The sequence below is a fragment of the Callorhinus ursinus genome, unplaced genomic scaffold, assembly GCF_003265705.2.
Source record: "Callorhinus ursinus isolate GAN/ISIS: 27379988/994484 unplaced genomic scaffold, GSC_fseal_2.0 scaffold9, whole genome shotgun sequence".
NCBI classification, from domain to species: domain Eukaryota; kingdom Metazoa; phylum Chordata; class Mammalia; order Carnivora; family Otariidae; genus Callorhinus; species Callorhinus ursinus.
In genome coordinates, this window is record NW_027397071.1 from 15,100,377 (window position 1) to 15,121,701 (window position 21,325).

Genomic DNA, 21,325 nt, shown 5'->3' on the forward strand with positions numbered 1-21,325 from the left:
CACAGCTACCTCTTTAAATCAGGAATCTGAAAAGATGCTAATGTAATTAACATGTTCACAATTGCATCTGTATCCTTTAACTGAGTCTTCATAGCAGAATAGATATTGGCAATTATAATACATAAATAATAATAATCTAATATTCTGGTTAAGTGACTTGATTTTTCAATTTGATGTTTATAATTTATATGCATTTGAAGAAGACCTATAGAACTATAGTTCTTGGCTTACATTTGTTTTTTTTTATTTTATCACTTAAGTGGCAAATGATTTAAAATTGACAGACCTTTAAACAGAATATCTCCATGCATAAATTATTCCTTAGGAGAAAGTTGGGGCATATGAAAACTGATTAACACTGTAGTACCATTTAGCACATTTAGTTTCCAGCAACAAAAGAATTTGACTCATTATGTCTCTATTAATTTTAATGATAAGAACATTCTGTCTTAATCAGCTTAAACTATAACCAGACTTCATCAGAAAGAAAGAAAGATTTCAGTGTTTTTCTATTGGGAGGTCTCTACTGAGCTAATATCAGGAATACTCATATGGGGGCACCTGGGTGGCTCAGTCGGTTAAGCATCTGCCTTCGGCTCAGGTCATGATCCCAGGGTCCTGGAATAGAGTCTCACATTGGGCTCCCTGCTAAGCAGAGAGCCTGCTTCTCCCTCTCCCTCTGCTGCTCCCCCCTGCTTGTTCATTCTCTCTCTCTCTCTCTCTCTCTCTCTCTCTGTCAAATAAATAAATAAAATCTTTAAAAAAAAAGAAAAAGGAATACTCATATGCATGAAAAGAAGCTGGCAATGCAGAGCTGTTTTTGTTATAGAAATAAAAGAAAACTATGAACTCTACTATTCATATACTATTCAGTTTGGGGATTCCAAATCAGATTTACTCTATGCTAAAAGGAGATGGAAACATAGACAAAAAAATAAGGAATGTGATTACTAATTTATGTAGTGTTTATGAGAACTTAACAAACTTTAAGAACTTATAAATTTTAAGAACTTATAAACTTTAAACTATAAGAACTTATAAGAACTTAAGGGGTGCCTAGATGGCTCAGTCAGTTAAGCATCTATAATTATAAATATATATATATTATAAATATAAATATAAATAAATATATATAATATATATAATAATATAAAATATAAATAAATATAAATATAAATATCAAAAATCACCATCTAGGTATTAAAGGTATTATTTTTTTAAACTCATCTTTCAACCATTTTGCATGTGCACAGTTAGGGCGTAATAAGTGAAATTTATTTATTACTGTGGGTCATGGTCAAATAATTTGCAGCCACTGCAGTGTAGTGCCAAGTCAATAATTTTACTAAAGTACCAGCACAGATTTAGAGCTTTTGTGCTGTGTATTTTTATTTCTTAAATAGATTATATCTGAAATGCTATTGTACAAATATTAAAAATAAAATATGTGTAGAGTGTATAAGGTATAAATAAATAATGGTATAATACTAAAACACTAAAAAATTAAAACAATCCATAATCTTACCATATTAAAAACTCTTGCCACTTTCACTCTTTCTGTCCAATAATTATCATACTTATTTTAAACACATATTTCACAGATAAATTCATACTATGCATATTTACTTATATGTATTTTATTATTCATTATATATGCTTAATATTTAGGTATTAGTATCATATTAATAGTCCTATAATATTCCATTAGCTTATGTAACCAAATTGATTTAGCTATGTTTTCTATGATTAAAATTTTGGAATAATAGAGAATTTTAATTGTCATCGCTCCTGTTATAATAAACACTTTATTGCATGTAGTTTTCCTGTTGATTTATTTTCTTAGAATTCATTCATTCATCACTAATTCAACATTTTATTGAAATCCTAGTTTTTGCCTGATCCTCTGCTAATTGCTAGAGATAAAATATTGACACTTACCATAAAGTAGCTTATGATTGTAAGTACATAAATAAGTGGCATCGTTGTGTTTTTAGGTATACAATTCAAATATGTGCAAAGTATTGTTGAGATATGGAAGAGGAAATATAAACAATTTTGCATGGAAGAGCTAGTTCAGAAGACCAACAGGAAGTAAAATAATTTTCCCATAAAAACATAGGTGAAATTTGAGTGTAACCTGCTCTGTGAGTTTATTCTGTAACATAAAGCCCTTCCTAAAGCAATGACAGTGCACCTGGATATAAAGGAAATGAATTTGAGAGAAAAAAGAAAGTACAATACACCAGGTTTTATGACCTTGTAGATTTCTAGGACTCGAAGTCAAAGTAGCAGGGTAAAAATTCAGAAGATATTTATAATCCTGGAGATGTATTGGAATAACCCTGGAATATTTATTTTCTTTTTTTTTTTTAAAGATTTATTTATTTGAGAGAAAGAAAGAGAGCAAGAGCAGCCGGGGGGCAGGGCAGAGGGAGAATGAGAAGCAGACTCCTGGGCTAAGCAGGGAGCCCATGGGGCTGGATCCCAGGACCCCGCGATCATGGACTGAGTGGAAATCAAGAGTCAGTCGCCCAACAAACTGCACCACCCAGGCTCCCCTGGAGTATTTATTTTCAAAAGAGTTTTGTCAAATTGGTACATAACTATAAAAACCTCACTTGGATAGGGTGTTCTAAAATAATTTGGGACAAGATTTTTCAGAAAATCCTTGCAATGGCAGTCCTATATACTACTTATAAAAGATGGAACAAATGATTAAGTGTCCATGAATTCCCAGACTAAATTATGTATTTGGTGCTTGTAACTAAAATCAAACAGTATAATATTATACAAAACATAAATTTTATTTGTAAATATAGGTATAAGATTTTATTATATGTAGTTAATACTTGCATTGTAAGCATTTTAACAGATGACAGTTTCTGTTTCTTAGTTTTCTGTTTTTATTTGCTTTTATATCTAATTTTGGCTTTATACTAGAAATTGGCCAAAAGTTTCTTTTTAAATACATGAGTGACTTCCTATTATATTTTCTTAGGGTCTGCCGGGCCCACCTGGTGAAAAAGGTGAAAATGGGGATGTTGGTCCCATGGTAAGTTTATATCTTTTAGGATATTATGGATATTGTGAATTTTCACATTATTGATATCTTTCTTCAGGTTTAGTAATAGGAAAAAAGTAGTCCCAAAGGCATTGATTTTTCAGATCGATACCTCCCCCTTCCTCCACCCAACATGTACCTGTGACCATTGGAGACTCTCAGCAAATATCTCTCTTTCTGTTCTCTTTCTTGCTTTTGAGTAATGTTATATATATACATGGCATTACTGGTTGATATTTTGTTATCTATATTTTTATTTTTAAGTATGTGTATTATTGACATGTATATAAACTGCCAAACTTCAGTTCTTTATCAGTTTTTAGCTTCAGACTTTGAAGTGGACCAGGTAAAGAATAGGTAATAGTCACCCATGATTTGGATAATTAGCAAATGTTAACACAGTATTAAATATTAATTGTACTTTGCAACAAATTCTTAATTTAATAAGGAATTCCATCTGAATTAGAATGTTATAACAAAATAATTTGCACTTATTGATTCTGGCTTTCTGCTCTAAGTATACATCTAACAGTTCACTGAAACTTTGAAATATATATATTTGTTTATTGAGAATTACCTTGGATAAGGAAACAATCATCCAAGGTAATTGAAATCTATAATGAAATGTAATGGATATATTTCCTAATCGTTCCTTCTTTTCAATAAACATTGCCCCCAATTCTTACTTCCTTCAAAATATATATTTTGATATTTTTACACTTGCATTTTAGATTTTATTTTCTTCAGATATCATTCTTTTTATCACATTAAACTAAAAAACAGGGAACATAATAAACATTGCTGACTCAAAGAACTGACTAATACTCTAAGCAGCATCAGGTAAACTGAGAGCTCCTTTCTAGGTAGGACTGCTAAGGTTCCTTGAATAATTAATGCATTTCTCTCTGACATATTAGTAATAGCTAATAGTAAGGACATTTTGAGCAATGACATTAGAATAAACTGTGACCTTTAGAAATAATTCTAACTCCCTGGTATTCACTACAGACTAATTTAATCACAACCTTGAGGTAAGGGGTCTGGCCATCAGTATTTTGCAAAAAGTGCCCTGGGGTAATTTTAATGCATGACCAGGGAAAAGAACATTTGTTTTAGAAAGACAACTAAATAGTTAATCTTATTTCAGTTCTAACATGTAGAACATAAAAGCTGACATACACAAAAAAAGAGTATACAAATAAAAAATGCTTTTATAGGATTAATAAATTCTAAATCTACTCAAGCACAATTTCTTGTTCCAACTTTGTGTTCCTTTTTTAATCTAACACTCTAGCATATTCTACTATAACATATTTCTGTTGTATTATGAATTCATTGTGCCAGATAGTAGTAATAGCCTAATTTTCTAATTTTTAATCAAATTGTTTGCCTGCAGTCCTAATTTCCCCACAGCTTTGTGTAGAAAATCATTTGCTAACATGATGTTGTACCCATCAAGAATGACTTATAATCCTACTATGGTTCACTGGTTATGATTTTGCAGCATGAAACTTCTTTTAGTTTTCTTGATTGAAAATGAAAATATCAGAAATGCAGTTGTGTTTGGTCCTCATAAACTTTAATATTCATCTCTTATAGGGTCCACCTGGTCCTCCAGGCCCAAGAGGCCCACAAGGTCCCAATGGAGCTGATGTAAGAACTGTGAAATATGTTTTAGTTATTTTTAAGTTATTTAAGTGTCAGTATTATTTAATGGCAGATGGTATGTAAAGACACAATGGAGATAATTGCACTATTGTTAAATGTTTAAGTGGACAAGAGCTCAAAAATCATCTACTCACTACATTTCATTTTACAGGAAAATAAACAGGCTTTATAGGGAACTAGTCACCACAAGTACAAAAGAAGTTCAAAGTTCACATTCGATACATGTTAGAGAATTATGTGCATGATAATATGTGCACCTTTTACTTGTAAGGTGCTTCCTCTCAATTGTATAAAGACAGTCTCCCCCATGTTTAATAATTGACCCACCCTTCCAATATTACAGGATTTGAAATGTAATGCCATATTTATCTTACTGTCACCATTAACAAATGTATAGAATTTGATGTTATCTCTCTTCTGATTTCACAATGAAAAACTCCTTTATTCTTTTTTTCAATTGCTCTTCTGTTATGCTTGCTTTTAATTTGGTCAGGCCAGAACTGGGTAAAATAGACTAGCAGCAGATGTACTAAAAGAGGTTTTGGGTTTTAGTTCCCCTTAAGTAATATAAAGGCTAAGAAATGGTTCACACACTGTGTTTTGCATGGATTACATAATTCTTAACCAGAGTCGTACTTTGATCTACTCCAAAAATCTACAAAATTATCCTTTATTCTGGCCTATTCGATGGGCAAAGAAATTGAAATTATGTTCCGTGTATCCACCAGCATGACTAGAGTTGGAAAGTTTTCTGCCATATCTTCAAAATTCTCGTGAATTTGAAAATCAATTTAATATAATTAATTGCCAACCAGTAAATTTGGCAACTCAATAAAGGGCATCACTTTGTCCCATCTTTCAAATGATTTGGAATATTCTTGCATAAATTTCTCCTTCTTTGAGAACTACTAGACATATATTTATGAATTTCTTATTTTTATTGCAAGAATAAGGATAACTGTATACTCATTTTCCTACGCTGCAGGGGCCACAAGGACCCCCAGGATCCATTGGTTCAGTTGGCGGTGTTGGAGAAAAGGTGAGGAATGGGGCCGCCTGGGTGGCTCAGTCGGTTAAGCGTCTGCCTTTGGCTCAGGTCATGATCTCCTGGTTCTGGGATGAAGCTCTGCGTTGGGCTCCCTGTTCAGCAGGGAGTCTGCCTCTCTTTCTCTTTCTCTCTCTCTCTCTCTCCCGCTCTGCCCTTCCCCACTGCTTCTTCCTGATCTCTCTCTCTCTCTCAAATAAATAAATAAAATTTTTATTTAAAGAAAGGCGAGGAATGTAGTGATGCACAGTTTGCCACATCAAGAATTGATGACTTTGATGATATTGGCTGATATTTTAAGTGCTTCTAATAGTTCTGTCTTTCTAAGAATTTTACACATAGCTATATGAATTGCACCCCATCTACTCTAGTAGTTAAATAATGAGTGGTAATATGATTTGGGGATATCATGTTTTTTTATTGCCAGGTTTTGTGCTGAGCAGTGGACATAGGTTATTTCCTTTAATCAACACAATGATGATGGTATTATTATTATCCACATTTTAAAGCTGAGACAGCTAAAGTTTAAAGAGTTTCAATAATTTCATCAAAGTGTTGCCATTCGAAACTAAGTCAGGATCTACTCCTATGTATGTCTGACTAGACTAAGTATCTCTAACAACACTCATTCCTGAAAAAGAAGAGATTGGTTGATGTAACTGACGTAAACAGGAAAAAGGAATCCTTCAAATTACAAAAGAATTAATCATTCATTTTGTCATATTTGGAGTTACATTTTCATTACTAATTATATCACCCATCTTTGGCACTTTTCAAAATACTTGGCGTGCGCGATGATATCTGCGCTCAAAGTAGCTTCATTGTCTCATGAAAATGATTACACTTACAACATCTCTTTCTTTTTATGAAAATGTCAGAATGATTCTCTGAATTCTTATTTATGCATTCATGCTCATTTCTTAATAAAATTTTTAAGAAAATTGACATTGTTATTTGTTTTATTTAAAAAAATAAGTTATTTGCCAGTTTTGAGGGATGAAAATTAAATTTCATACCATAAAATATTACATAGTGAAAAAATATAGGTTTTCTAGTTATTAATTAGATGACATAAGAAGTATAGACTTGCCCTAATCAGAAAAATGATTCTGTTGTTTGGTCTCAAAGATTTTTGACATGTCACATATTGCATTTAATTTATTTTAAGTAGAAGATTTAACGCTCAGAAAAAAGAAAAGTGATAGGATTAGAATGTAGTATTTTGATATGTATAACTGCTGAACACATTCTACCATTTTGATTATAATTAATCCTATATGGTCAACCATTTAAATAGTTTCTTCACTACTAAATTAGAAGCATTTTAAAATTATTATCTAATTCTTACTGCATAAACAGTCAAATTTTTTTTCTGACTCTTTGTTTATATTTTTAAATTTAATGCTGTGTGTTGAAAACGTGCAAATGAGTTGGGATGGAATTTAAAGAATATTTTCCATTGAGCGCAGTTGTCATAGGAAAAATAGCAGCAGAGATAACTGGTCTCTGATGGCAAAACTGTAGGAGACACATGAAGACAGACACAACTTTCCTTTTTCTTCCCTCGGCATCATCCCCTTCTGGCTGTAATGTTGACTAGATAGTTGTGAGAACAAGTCTCTAGTTTTACTTTTCTCCACCTAGAAAATTCTGAAATAATTCCTAATAAATAAATTCTAAATTTAAAAGCCTTTTCAGCTTATCTTACAGTTTCCTAAAGCCCGAGGGTGCAGTAGGAATAAGTTTAAGTACTTCAGTTACTGCTATGGTTTCATCTTGTGTTATTCTTGAAGATAAATATGGATGCCAGAGGTTTGGAGTTTGGGAAGACTCTTTTTTCGTATTGTTTCCATTTGTTTAAAGGCTATCTGGTAACACCTAGCTAACTTTGAGTCTTAAGAGAATACAGTATTGTTAACTATATTCACATTGTTGTATATTAGATCTCCAGAACTTATTCATCTTGTGTGTCTGAAATTGTGTAACCAAAGACCAACATTTCCCCATGTCCCCCACACCCCAATCCCTGGTGACCAGTATTCTATTGTCTGCTTGTATGAGTTTGGCTATTTTAAATTCCACATATAAGAGAGATCATGCAGTATACTGTGTATATTTAAAATATAAGGCATTTAAATTGGACATTTTATAGTTGATTTGAATGGCAAACTGCTTTGGTCTTATTTCAGAGATATGAATAATAGGTCATAAAAATATTACTTATATATCGTTTCATCAACCCCAGATACGTGACTGATTTGTTGCTTTGTAAATAATATAAGTGTAATATTTTATTTGTAAGGTTTATCTAAAGTAACAGGTAGAATTTGCTAGTCATCTTGAAAGCGAAAATAATTTACACACAATATGACTACTAATAAATTCCTAGAAAATACTTGATATCTTCCATCACTATGCAGATAATTCAAGAAGTTAAAGTATGTGCATATTCTCGAAGAATCAGAAATTAGGTACACTGAATAGCCTATCCCCTGGAGTTATGTTTATATTTAATATGATGCATTTCAAACCAGTTTATGAGCAATGGGTTTATACCAGTATTATTGGAAATAGCAGAGTTAAAAATTAAAGGGAATTCAAACCTGCCATTTTTTAAAACATTTAAAACAATTTCCACTTCAAAATTTCTAGTTCCACTGATTTTGTGTAGAAACATGGAACATGAATATACTGTGTTATTTCACTTGGATGATTACTTGAATAAAATACTATACTTTTCTCACTGTAAAACATTAGTAACAGACTTTCATAACAAAAACCTAATAGCCTAGAGGTTTATTTATTGTCTACTGAGCTACAAAACAGCCATCCCTATTTATACAGGGAGAACATAAAAGCTAACAAATTTATAATATGTATATCCTCAAAAGGAGCAATTTTAATTAGTATCTAAGTATCTTTATGTATCTTATAATACAGGATTTTTCTGTGTTCTTAGATCTCTACTAAATATATTTTATAGGACTATCAAATACTACAAAATGATTTGCTTAGTTGCTATTGTAAAGATAAAGTAAATTAATATTTTAGTAAAAATGAAAGTTCTTTAATCAATAAGCTAAATTGTAATATGAATACTGGTACAGAACAAATACAGAACTTGTTAGGAAACATGCAGATGTCTGTTTTGTGTGGTTTGGTGGTAACTTGAGGTTAATGCTCTATTAACTAACTGATGAGAATTGTAGCATTCAGCCTACCCTGTTCTGCCTTCTCACTTGAGAAAAAAAACCACTGAGGTCAGTAATAAGAAAAGTTCCTTCCTCTTAATAAAGTCTTCTAACTGCCTTTTAAACAATATAATGATTTAAATTCTAGTTTTAAAATGTCATGGTCAGCATTGAAGACAGTTTTACAAATGTATAAACATCATTTCTGTGTTGTTGTGGTTGTTGTGTTTATTTGTTTGTTTGCCATTTCTGTGTTTTGAAGCTCATTTGCTTTCCTCTTTATAGGGTGAACCTGGAGAAGCAGGGAACCCGGGGCCTCCTGGGGAAGCGGGCACAGGTGTAAGTGCTAGTCTATTGTCCATGTAGGGTGTTAACAGTTTGGGAATTCCTTTTAGGGTATATTAAACATGTAACTTAACTCCTAGCTGTAATTCAGTTATTTACTTTTCCTTTCCCATTAAAAATAATCACAAATGCAGAACCTTTTTGTTTAATAATCTTGTATATCCTGTGCGTATTTTGATTTACATAGAAATTGAAAAAAATGACATTTGTTAGATGTAAGTTAGAGCATTAAAACTATAAGCTGTTTATACATTTTTTCATGGACCGTTCACAAAAGAAACAAATAAACCATGCTACATCAAACAAACATGTATGAATTGTATTAGGATTGTATTCATTCTAATTTAGATTGGTTCAAACCTGGGGTGAATTTGACCCCCCGGGACACATTTGGCAATGTCTGGAGACATTTTTGGTCGTCACACTTGGAGGAATGTCACTCTTGATATCACACGCTGGGATCAAATTAGTAGAGACCAGGGGTGCTGTTAAACATCTTGCAATGCACAGGACAGCACCCCCCGCCCCCAGCCCCGGGAGAGTTGTCTGATCCAATATGCTGAGGCTAAGAAATTCTGATTTAAAGCTTATAAGATCTAATCGTTCTTTTTCTTACGTGGTTGTAGGGCCCCAAAGGGGAAAGAGGAGAGAAAGGAGAAGCTGGTCCACCTGGTGCTGCTGGACCTCCTGGAGCTAAGGGACCACCAGGTGATGATGGCCCGAAGGGTAACCCGGTAAGTGAGCTCGGTCCCCTTTAAAGTGGCATCTATGTCAAAGCCACGGTGGAGCTTTTCATAGAAGAGTTAGAAATCATGAAACTCTGGCCCATAGCTGGTGAAGCTGACTTTTCATCATTTCATATATCGATTAGCATTCTCCATTAATTTCATTTTTAAAAAAATTTTCTAGCAGAAGGGAAATCTTCTCATATGGTTTTGCCATGACTTAGCTCTTAAACATCACAATATCATGACTTTATGAAAATGTTTTTATTTATCTTCTTTCTTTTAAAAATATTGTTCTAGGGTCCTGTTGGTTTTCCTGGAGATCCTGGTCCTCCTGGGGAACCTGGCCCTGCAGTAAGTATCATGGGGAAAGAAAGAAATTATTTTGATGGGGTGGTTCCCAGTGTCTCTATTGTTAATAATTAAAGAAAATTCTTGATGACTTCGGTGGATACCCCCAAAATAGAAAGGAAAAGAAAATGTAAACCGCAATCACAGCTACAACAGAATCCATATAGTTGAGGACAGTTAGACCTATGTTGCACGATTATTTTCTTCATTTGGGTTAGTTTTCCAGACTTTGCTGGGTTGTACAAACTGAGTAGCAGCATTACTATTATTTCAAAGCTACAGCATCTTTGTTTTTATTTCAGCCTCTCCTATGTTGTAAATCCTATCTCAAAGTGTGCCATATTTGTTCATGGTGCAAGGTGCACTGCAGTTCTAGGCTAATTACATCCTCTTTCTTTTCTTATATTAACAGCATACTGTATTTTAAATTTAATGTGGTGGCAGTTTCACAAATCTTTATCGAAAGAGTGAGAGATACCACAATCCTTAAAATACAACTGAAAGATTTTAGTAATACTTCTATCTGTCCATTTCATAATGATTTATCTCAAGGACTCAGAGAATATAGCATACCTTTTTGTTTTAATAAAAGTGAACTCATAGTGAGAAATATCTGAGATCACTTTCTATTGCCCATCATAGGGTCAAGATGGTGTTGGTGGTGACAAGGGTGAAGATGGAGATCCTGGTCAACAGGTAAGTAAGCACACTATTTTTATTAGATCTTTACATAGTCTCAAGACATTTTAAAGAAATAATCAGACTTTCAAAAGCATAGCTTTGTGGGTACACATTTTTTTGAAAGGATTATCAGTTATATTTGAATTTCAGTTCAAAGTCAAACTTACATGGAGTCTCTTACTTGATGTGATTTATAAGTATCCTTCATAATAAAAAAAAATGTAGTAATACCATAGTTGTGATTTTGTCATACTATGTCAAATATAGCTATCTATCTATTTGTATTGAATAAAAAGTTATTTTAAAAACACAAATAAGGCTGAAATGAAGACAGCCATGTTATCAGCCTATCATTAGCATGACTGTACTGCAATTACTAATCTAAATGAATTCAGCATTGTATTGGACTATTACTATTATTATTTTTTTTTAATTTGAGAATGACTCAGTAGGGGCTTTGGCCACTTATGGTTATTTGGGGAGAGGTAAAGGAAGGCACAAGCTAAGTAGGAGCCAAAGACAAATCACACCCCTAACATAACATTATCTCTAGAGCCATCCCCACTGGATATTTGTAGGCTATTCTGTGTAGATAGGACACATGGTCATATCCCAATGTGCTGAGTTCTCCTTGGCATAGAAATGCTAGTTCCATACAAGAAGAAATGTAGAGGTAACAGTTTTTTGGTTTCACAAATGTATGTGATGTGAGTAAAGTTATTAATCATATGATTCTGTTCATTAGTATGTCTACCGGCTGCTTGTCAGATATGTTAGCACTTTTTAAAAGAACAGTTGGAAGAAGGAGGAATTTGATTCACTTTCTTCCAGCTATGGAAAAGTTTTCCATCTGAGCTTACCAGCTCTAATAATAGATATTGAGAGAAAGTCTAGGTACCTGAAACAGAGATGAGGTTATCCAGGAAAGGTAGATGTGGGGAGATGAAGAAAGAAGTTTGGTTTCAGTCCAGATGTCCAAGAATGCTCTGAGCTATAAAACAATACTCAACTGCTTAAAAGGTATTTTTCACATTTATAGGGTCCTCCTGGCCCATCTGGTGAGGCTGGCCCACCAGGTCCTCCTGGAAAAAGAGTAAGTTCTTAAAATTCTTTATTTGAAACATCCACTCATTATCTACTGTGTGTATAAACTTACATAATATTCTTCAGCTGTAGGCAGCACATTACAATGATGCTGAAATATGTAAGTCGTGGAGAACAGGGTAATTTCGTACATTTGTCAAAATTCTTATTAAAATAGAACACACATCGACAGATTTAATCTGTCACAATGAGAAGTATTTTCCCACTTCTCTGTGCTAAGGTCTCCCCTCTGTACAAACGGAGGCCGCTCCAAAAGACCGATGGAAGCCTGAACTTCAGCTCTTGGTGCACTACAGGGAGATGAGATACCTAAGTCTAGCACTAGCTAAAAACATGGTAAAAACTTGAATGCAAGTATCAATAGAGTTCAAGAATCAGTCTGCACATAATGTTAGCTTGCTTTACCTTATCAAGCTTCTCTGATTTGGAAACATGGCCAGATTTTAACAAAAGATGACAGGAAAATAGAAATAAATAGAATTGTTAAAAAATTGGCTCCAGTAGATCGTAGGAGATTTACTTGAACTGTCTTTTTCTTACAATTGTACTATTTTCATAATAAAACCATGTTTGTTGACCTGCTTCTTACAGCACTTATATCAATGTACATTGTTCCCCTGCACCACCTTTACTCTATTTTCTGACCTCCCTGCAAACAAAATACATTTCTTAGGTTCATTCCCCTTTCAGTAATCCAAAGGCACGGAGCCCCTGGGATCCTGTTGTTTTCTAATGGTAGCTTTGTTTTAGGGGGATTTTCATACTACACATCCTCATGTACATATTTTTTGAACAGATTTTCATTTTGTCCCTCAGCAGTATAAATTCGAATCAATATTTACAAGCATTTGTCTTTGCCAGAAATGAATTTAGTTTATATTAAACATCTTTGCTGACCAAGTGTTTTTTTGCCTTCCTCCTTCCCCCTTCTTCTTATATTCTAACAACATTCTAAATAAGATTCTTATTATTTTGTTTTGTTTTTGTTGTTGTTGTTGTTGGCAGCTCCGAAGCATGGTCTCGTTAGAAAAAAAAAGTATTACAAAACAACCATTGGTCTGTTATTCTTAGAAAGTAATTACAAAGTGTAACATGATATTTTGAGATCTATTGCCTATTTGCCTGCAGTCTGAATGCCATTAAAACTTTCTAGATGGATGAGTAAATGATAATAAACCTTCCTAATAGAATATTGATCAGAATGTTGCGAGTGGCAGTGATACTGAGAAACAAGGTTCTGTTATTGAACAAGTAGGAAAATTAAGTTGTCATTTGTAGTACATGTACATTCTGTCGTGTATTTGTAATACTGAAGAATAAATGTACATTTCCTTAAGGCACTAGAAGATTGTACAGTTTGTGTCAATAAACCATGGAATTTTAATCTCAAGTTATCATTCTAGCTATTTGAAACCAAGAACTAGTTCCATGCTCTTTTATTGAAAAAAACTCTGAGAAGTCACTAAAATAATTTAAATATTATAATATGCACAAAATTTACCTGTTAAATGGAATTTTAAAGACTCCAACTCATATTGCCAGAGGAAAGTTCACAATAAAAAATTAAAATAATTGATATTATTAATCGGTAGAAATACAGAGAAATACATATATATACACACCATATACTGTTTTATGTTCTTATTATATATGCATGTTATATATGTGCATATATTCTTATTATATATTCTTTCCATCCCTATGCTCTCATGCATAAAAGTGAATGGTCAAAAGATAAAGTGTTAGAAGGAAACATCCCACCCACATTTACCCACACTAAGATTCAGATCAGAGATTAGATTCTTAGGAAAGCCTTCCCTACTGTCAAACTAGAACGCTGTGCCTGTTTTATACACCTACCTCATCTCTGCATATTTTATAACGTACTGTCTTTGTTAATTTTGATGTCTATCTTCATAACTAAACTTCATGAACTCCTTAGGATTTCACAGGGTTTTTTGTTTTTGTTTTTGTTTTTTGTATTCTCCATGCACATTTCTGGCACATAAGAAAAATTTAAATATTTTTTACATGAATGGAAGAATAGAAAAATTATAGAATAATGTTGTAAAATGTGAATAGTGGAGAGAGGCTTAAGCTGTGTATTTAATATGAAGTATATTTCCCATGGTGAAAAAAATTTGTGTAACAGTGGCTACTGGTAGAAAATGAACTGGGCCCTGTTTTATTGTCTCATGTTTTAGGAGGCATTTTCCAATCAGAACACGCATTAGTTAATGAAATTACAGCAAGTAGTTTGCTAGATTAAGTCCTTGACCATTTGTTTAGGCAGATATATAAGAAATAAATGACTAAGGCAAGAATTTGTCCATACGCATTATTAATTTTTTTCTCTTCTCCTAGAAAAAGTGTGTTTCTGTTTTCATCCCAGTCTTTCTTTTAAAAAGAATCTGTACATCTGGAAAAAAACATATATATAAGAAATAGGGACGCTTGGGTGGCTTAGTAGGTTGTGTCTGCCTTCAGCTCAGGTCATGATCCCGGGGTCCTGGGATCAAGTCCTGCATCGGAGTCCTGCGTGGGCTCCTTGCTCAGCGAGGAGCCTGCTTCTCCCTCTGCCTGCCACTTGCCCTGCCTGTGCTCACTCTCTCTCTCTCTCTGACAAAGAAATAAATAAAATCTTAAAAAAAAAAGAAAGAAATGAAAATGGGAAAAATGAGATAAAGAACAGAGAAAATCCATTTAATATAGATTTCCACCATGACAGATATCAGGCATTCATTCAAAGAGGGAAGAAATTATTTTGGGTTGGAGAAACTCTATTTGAATCACAATTTTGTGTTTGTGTTGTAGTTTACTTGTATTTAAATTCTCTAGCTTCCTCAAACTCAGATTTTCTTTTCTCCCTTGCAGTAAAAGCAATATTTTTGTTACATTTTTAGACAGCTGATGACTTGCTTTTTTTAAAAGCCAGATATTTATAAATCTTCTATTCTATAATATTCATGTGTGTAAATGCAATCCTTTGAGAAGACTCCATACCTTGATGCCACTAGTTTAAGGAAAAATCTTCATAGAATAAGGAAAAGCCCATTGTTCAGCTGAATCTCATAATTTCTATATCCAAAATCATAAGTCATTATGGTTGTTTAGATTTGCATATGTTAATATGTTAAACATCACACCAAAATAATTTATGACAACATTTTTACACTAGGAATTATTTGAAGTTGATGCTTGTTTACAGTAACCCTCTTTCATAAATAGCATGAAATTAAAAAGAAGCACTTAAGTTTTAAGAATATATTATTCTTGGGGCACCTGGGTGGCTCAGTCATTAAGTGTCTGCCTTCAGCTCAGGTCATGATCCCAGGGTCCTGGGATCCAGCCCAGTATCAGGCTCCCTGCTCAGTAGGAGGCCCGCTTCTCCATCTCCTTCTCCCCCTGCTTGTGTTCCCTCTCTCTCTGTGTCTCTCTCTGTCAAATAAATAAATAAAATCTTTTTTAAAAAAAGAATATATTATTCTTAACATAATGCTGCTGCCTCAAGAGACTGCTTCAGAATTTGTACATTTCTTCCTTTGGATTGAGGCACAATATATGTCTAATCATATTTGGCATTACTGTGATGATATTGAGAAAATAATGACCAATGCTACATTCATTGATTCTCTCTGAGATAAATGAGTTCACAGAATGCTCTGAGTTTGAGGAAGTGCTGTATACTCATTTCAAACGTGGATTTAAAAGACCATACGAAAGACTAGCATGTGCTTACCATTAGCATATTAATATGGCATCTGAAAGAAAGTCATCCTCCTGCCTAACCTTATTTTCACCAATTAACACCATCTCCACTACCCTCCCCAACCTCCAACCTCAATTTCAATTGCTGATTTTGAGTACAATTCATTGCAAAAATTGAAGTAAACAAATGGAAAACAGGAGAGTCTGGGGAAAAATGAAATGTAATTTCTTAGAGACCATGGAGTTTCTTTTTTAGACTGTACTTATGTTTGAACTTGTGCAGAAAATTTCAACATTAGATTGAATCTTAATGCTTGTTAAGGAGTAATAAAAATTCAGTTGATTAGTGGACATGAAATATTTCATAATAAAATTGTAAATTTTATGTGTCTTAGAATAAATTATTGCAAATGTATATTGGGGGTAGTTCTAGAGGCCAAAAGCCTTTTTATTGTATTCTCATTGGGCCATCAAACCAAGTGCCCTGTTTTTGTTGATTTGAAAGGTACTAAGAAATGGTGTAAGTGAGGATCTAATGTGATTAATAGAAACAAAATTTAGATATAATGGGAATTATAACATCTATTTAGCTTGAAAAATTGATGATTTCTTTGATACCTTGAATGTTAGTGTTCGTATTATAAATGATTCTTTTCTCATCATTTTGTTACAAGATTTAGAAATGTCATGTTTTATATTTCACAGATGACTCTGTAAGAAGAAAATATGACTATCAGATTTCAAAATCTGATTATGTATTACAGGATCATAGTGTATCTTATATTTTAGCCAACTCAAAATTTTCCAGTTAAAACAAGTAGTTTCAAACATGGAATTTGTATTTCTCAGGTATTATAAACAGCATGTATGGAAAAAGTAATTTGTTGACATGGTGGCTACAAATGTATTTTGAGGTCTGTTTTGTTTGACCTGACTCTTAGGTTGCCAACATGGTGAAAAATATAGGTAAAATACTTTAATGTATAAGAAAAAAAATCTAATAATCTTAGTAATGATAGTAACAACAGCCAATGTTTGCTCCGTGCGTTTTTATGTCTCAGGCACTGTTATACACCATTTACATTTCTCAACTCATTGAGTTCTTATGATGACTCTGGGAAATAGCTCTTATTATTCTCCACATTTTGCAGAGAAGTAAACTGAAGCTCTGACGTGGTGTATAACTTTCTAAAGATCACAAAGCTAATTAGTGGCAGAGCCAGGATTTGAAGCCAGGCAGTCTGAGTCCAGGCTTTACGCTCTTAAGCACCAGATTCCATATCTGCATTTGCTACCACTACACTGGAAAGCTTGAAAAATACTTTCACATGTGTTATCTCATTTAAATTTAACAACAATTCTATAGCAAGAGGATTTTATTGGTAATATTTTATGGATAAAAGAACTGAAGTTCAGGAATACTAATAAATTGTTAAAGTCACAAAGCTAATAAAAAAAGAACTAAAGAGAATTGGGTTGACAGATATCTTACAAAGATATGTATATAGTCGAGGAGCAGTATTACGAATAGATTTAAACTGATTAATAATTATCATCTCTCCATAGCAATCTATGGAGCTGTGCAAAAGTCAGGCAAAGACCAGAATATTCTCTTAAGCTGTTGGATGCCATATGGAGTGTGAAGGGTTTTTTTTCCTGCTCTTGCTCTAATATTAGATTTTAAAAAGTGATAACTATTTTTATGTCACTTATTTATGTGAATTGCATAGTTCCGGAAAATGAAAATAAAATTTCTGCTGACAGTCAAGATTTTAAACGTTGCGCTGCCCTAGTTTGAACATGATCGTATAAGAATGCATAACATATGGATGTTCTAAGATTGAGAAAGGAGCAAATCTTAAAACCCATTTAAGGATGGAAGGGAAATGTAATACATGCAATTAATTCCGAATTACACAATATAATAAATGATACCTGAGTATTCAACACACTAAGAGTGACTAAGTCATCAGCATTTCTTAAAAAATGTATCTTCACCATTTCCTTACATTTATATGATGTGATTATCTGTCAGTCTGTGCTTCATTTATTTTTAATAACATAATAAAATTTTAAAAAATGTAAAATAAAAAAATATGCTAACTGCAAGTTTTTATCGAAAAAGGTTTTGATTTTTCTTTGTGTTTTAAACCCTAAATAACTGTAGACAGCCACAATTTATTAGAATCTGTTACAGATTAAACTGGAGTATTTGTGAATAAGTCCTCAGTTACGTTACTTTTTTTTTTAAATATGTTGCGTTATTTGTTTCAGAAGTACAGATCTGTGATTCAACAGTCTTGCACAATTTCAGTTACGTTACTTTTATATGCAATATATATATTTTAAGTGCAATTTTCTGTTTATAGGGTCCTCCCGGAGCTGCAGGTTCAGAGGGAAGACAAGGTGAAAAAGGTGCTAAGGTAAAATATACAATGTTTGAATGGCTTGTGCATAAATTGAACAACATCTATCTCAGTACTCTTAATAACATAAAAAATATCATTTCTCATTATTAACATGTTCACACATTTTATTTTCTAACAGGGAGAAGCTGGTGCCGAAGGTCCTCCTGGAAAAACTGGCCCAGTTGGTCCTCAGGGACCTGCCGGAAAGCCTGGTCCAGAGGGTCTTCGGGGCATCCCTGGACCGGTGGTGAGCATCTCTGCTAAAAGATGCCATTTTGAAAATGTTTTATTTCCCCCCCAAAAAAAGTTTTGAATGAAAATGTTTATGTCAGCATTATTTCATAAGGTGTGGATGTTTTATGGGAATTCCATAAATATTATATAGTGATTAAAGCCAGATACTCTTCAGATATTTAAATATGTCATTTATTTTAATAAGTCCAAGGTGAAATTCCAACACAGAAAGGCAGAATAGACACTAAACCCTAAGAACTCAAAGATGTACAGTTTTTATTCATACATCCATAGAGACATACCCCATGTAAAAAGATTCAAAATTGCTTATAACATTTGTAGGTGTTCTCCATGTGATTGGATTCATAGGTGATGTTTGCTTGCTTGCTTTTTGGATTTCCAAAATTGAAATAAAAAAAAGATATGTATGCTTTTGTTAATTAAAAAAAATCAAATATGCTTATTTTCCGTAGGGAGAACAAGGTCTCCCTGGAGCTGCAGGCCAAGATGGACCTCCTGGTCCTGTGGTGAGTATGATGGTTCCTGTTATTTAGCAAGGGAGAATTCCAGAAATAAAATTGTTTATAAGCTAGAATTTCTGATGTTTTATATCGTAAATAAGTTTATATTTTGTACAATATTCAAGGAAGCATATTACTTAGACCTAAAAAGGGGAAAGTAATCCTCACTGATAGGTTATTTGGAAAATATGCCACTTGATCAGATCTTTCCTTTCTTATGTCCTTTGGATAAAAGAAAATATTTCCACTCTGAATAAAATGCCACTAATGGTCTAGCCAGTTCTTTTCCAAATGTGGACAGTTTCCCCAAATGCAGGCAATTACACTTAGTTTCCTGGCACTTCATTTAAAAGAATGACATTGGCACAGGCATATAGTGATTCCTTCACCAAATAAATTGTTCTATTCATGAGTCATACGGGCTGAAAGATAAAACATTAACCTCCATTAGTGAAAAAAGGCATAATTATTATAACTGGAGCTTGGTTACTATCACAAACCCTATGTGCAAACATGCTTGAGATATGCAACAGAGCATTTAGCTGACCAGCATACTGTTCATAGATGGGAGTTTATTATAGATTCCAAGGCTATCCTCGCTACAGAATTTAGGCAGAAGTGAGAATCCAAGCCTTGCCTTTAAAATAATTATTTTCTGGGACGCTTGGTGGCTTAGTCGGTAAGCATCTGCCTTCAGCTCAGGTCATGATCCCAAGGTCCTGGGATCAAGTCCCTCATCGGGCTCCCTGCTCAGTGGAGAGCCTGCTTCTCCCTCTCCCTCTACCTGCTGCTCTGTCTACTTGTGCTCTCTCTCTCTCTAATAAATAAATAAAACCTTTAATAAAAAATTATTGTTTTCTGGGTGACAGATTCTATATTATGGTGGAGGCATTTGAAATTCATTGTCCAGAAGTAGTTGCATGTAAAGGGATTAATCAAAATAGCTAATAATACATACAGCATTATGCAAGTATGATGCGTGTTGGTTCAAATAGTCAAATGCTTCTGTAGAGCAATTTATATTTTACAAAAATACCTCTTATCATGAACATATTAGTTACCTCAGAGATACATACTCACAAAGCCATCAAAACTGGGATTCATAATCTTAATTATTGTGGAGGAATTTTGACCATCCCTTTCAGTAAAAATGCCACAAAATATACCAAATATTTCGTGTTACAGAGATTATTTTTTTTTAAATTTCACTGAAAAGTTAAAGATCATTTATTTTAGTATCAGGATAAAAGTTATCAAATTTTGAGTGGCCTCAAGCAGGAGATTATCAAATCTGCACATGACCCCATTAGCATGGAACAGGGACCTGGCTGAAGCAGAGTGGGCTCCATGTCTGCGCCACTATTTAGGGAATATTCTCCTTAGATATGGTAAACTCTTAACTGTAGAGTCAGAGCCTGGAAAAAAAAATAATTCACCTTAATATCACCTTAAAATTTGCCAGAGATTTTTTTTCTTGTTATTTCAGATTTTCCAATAAGTATTCTGACCTTTCTCCAGATGAAATAAAAAACATCATGCTGGAGATTTCCTTCAGATAATATTAAAAATAAAACCATCAGACATACCACCTGACTCCAGCTTGTAAAAGTTTATATTTTTGACTCTTAGGTAAATGTGAGTTTACCGAGCAAGGGACAGAACAACTCATACCCTTTTAGGCAGAGTGAAGTGAAAAGCATCAGAATTTAAGAGTGTGGGTGCCATGCCTTTCTCTGGCTACTTGTTTTATCAGAGAGCACTTATAATGTGAATAGATTGTAGCTTTTTCAGGGCATCAATTAATTTGACAATATCTAACTTTAATGAAAATGCTAGTCGGTTCTCATGAAGTGAGGATGGGCAGAGAAACCATCTTCAGGATGCTTTTTATGGCAATTTAATGAGCTTTTCAACTCAGCTAAGAAAAATTTATTTTAGTAGGCAATTTTTGATCATGGTTATTGACTCTCAAGCTAAGCTCCCTAGTTTCAAAAACAAACACTTCCACTTACATGCTAGATGACTTTAGGAAAGCTATTTATTTATTTTTCTAAGCTTTAGATTCCTGAGCTGTAAAATTAGGATATCAATAGCATCTATCTCATGGGATATTATGAAGTTTAAGTGAATTAAATGGAGATATTAATATCTTCTACCCATGGGATTCTTATGTTATTTAAATAAGTTATATGTAGAACACTTAGACCATTAATTGGCACTAGAAGCACCAAATAAAGAATTATTAATTGAATGAAATGATGTTTTGAAAAATAAACAATTTCA

General features: G+C 33.4%; 1 protein-coding gene across 4 annotated transcripts in view; it reads left to right on the forward strand.

Moving 5' to 3' along the window:
- COL11A1 (collagen type XI alpha 1 chain) overlaps positions 1-21,325 on the forward strand; it is a 195,969-nt gene that overhangs the window by 154,429 nt on the left and 20,215 nt on the right. For all 4 annotated transcript variants that reach the window (XM_073896230.1, XM_073896231.1, XM_025872583.2 and 1 more), the window contains 11 exons: positions 2,999-3,052; positions 4,661-4,714; positions 5,715-5,768; positions 9,251-9,304; positions 9,937-10,044; positions 10,336-10,389; positions 11,029-11,082; positions 12,107-12,160; positions 18,249-18,302; positions 18,427-18,534; positions 18,995-19,048. In XM_073896230.1, the coding sequence (XP_073752331.1) occupies positions 2,999-3,052; positions 4,661-4,714; positions 5,715-5,768; positions 9,251-9,304; positions 9,937-10,044; positions 10,336-10,389; positions 11,029-11,082; positions 12,107-12,160; positions 18,249-18,302; positions 18,427-18,534; positions 18,995-19,048 (702 nt within the window). The remainder of the gene's footprint in view (positions 1-2,998; positions 3,053-4,660; positions 4,715-5,714; positions 5,769-9,250; positions 9,305-9,936; positions 10,045-10,335; positions 10,390-11,028; positions 11,083-12,106; positions 12,161-18,248; positions 18,303-18,426; positions 18,535-18,994; positions 19,049-21,325) is intronic.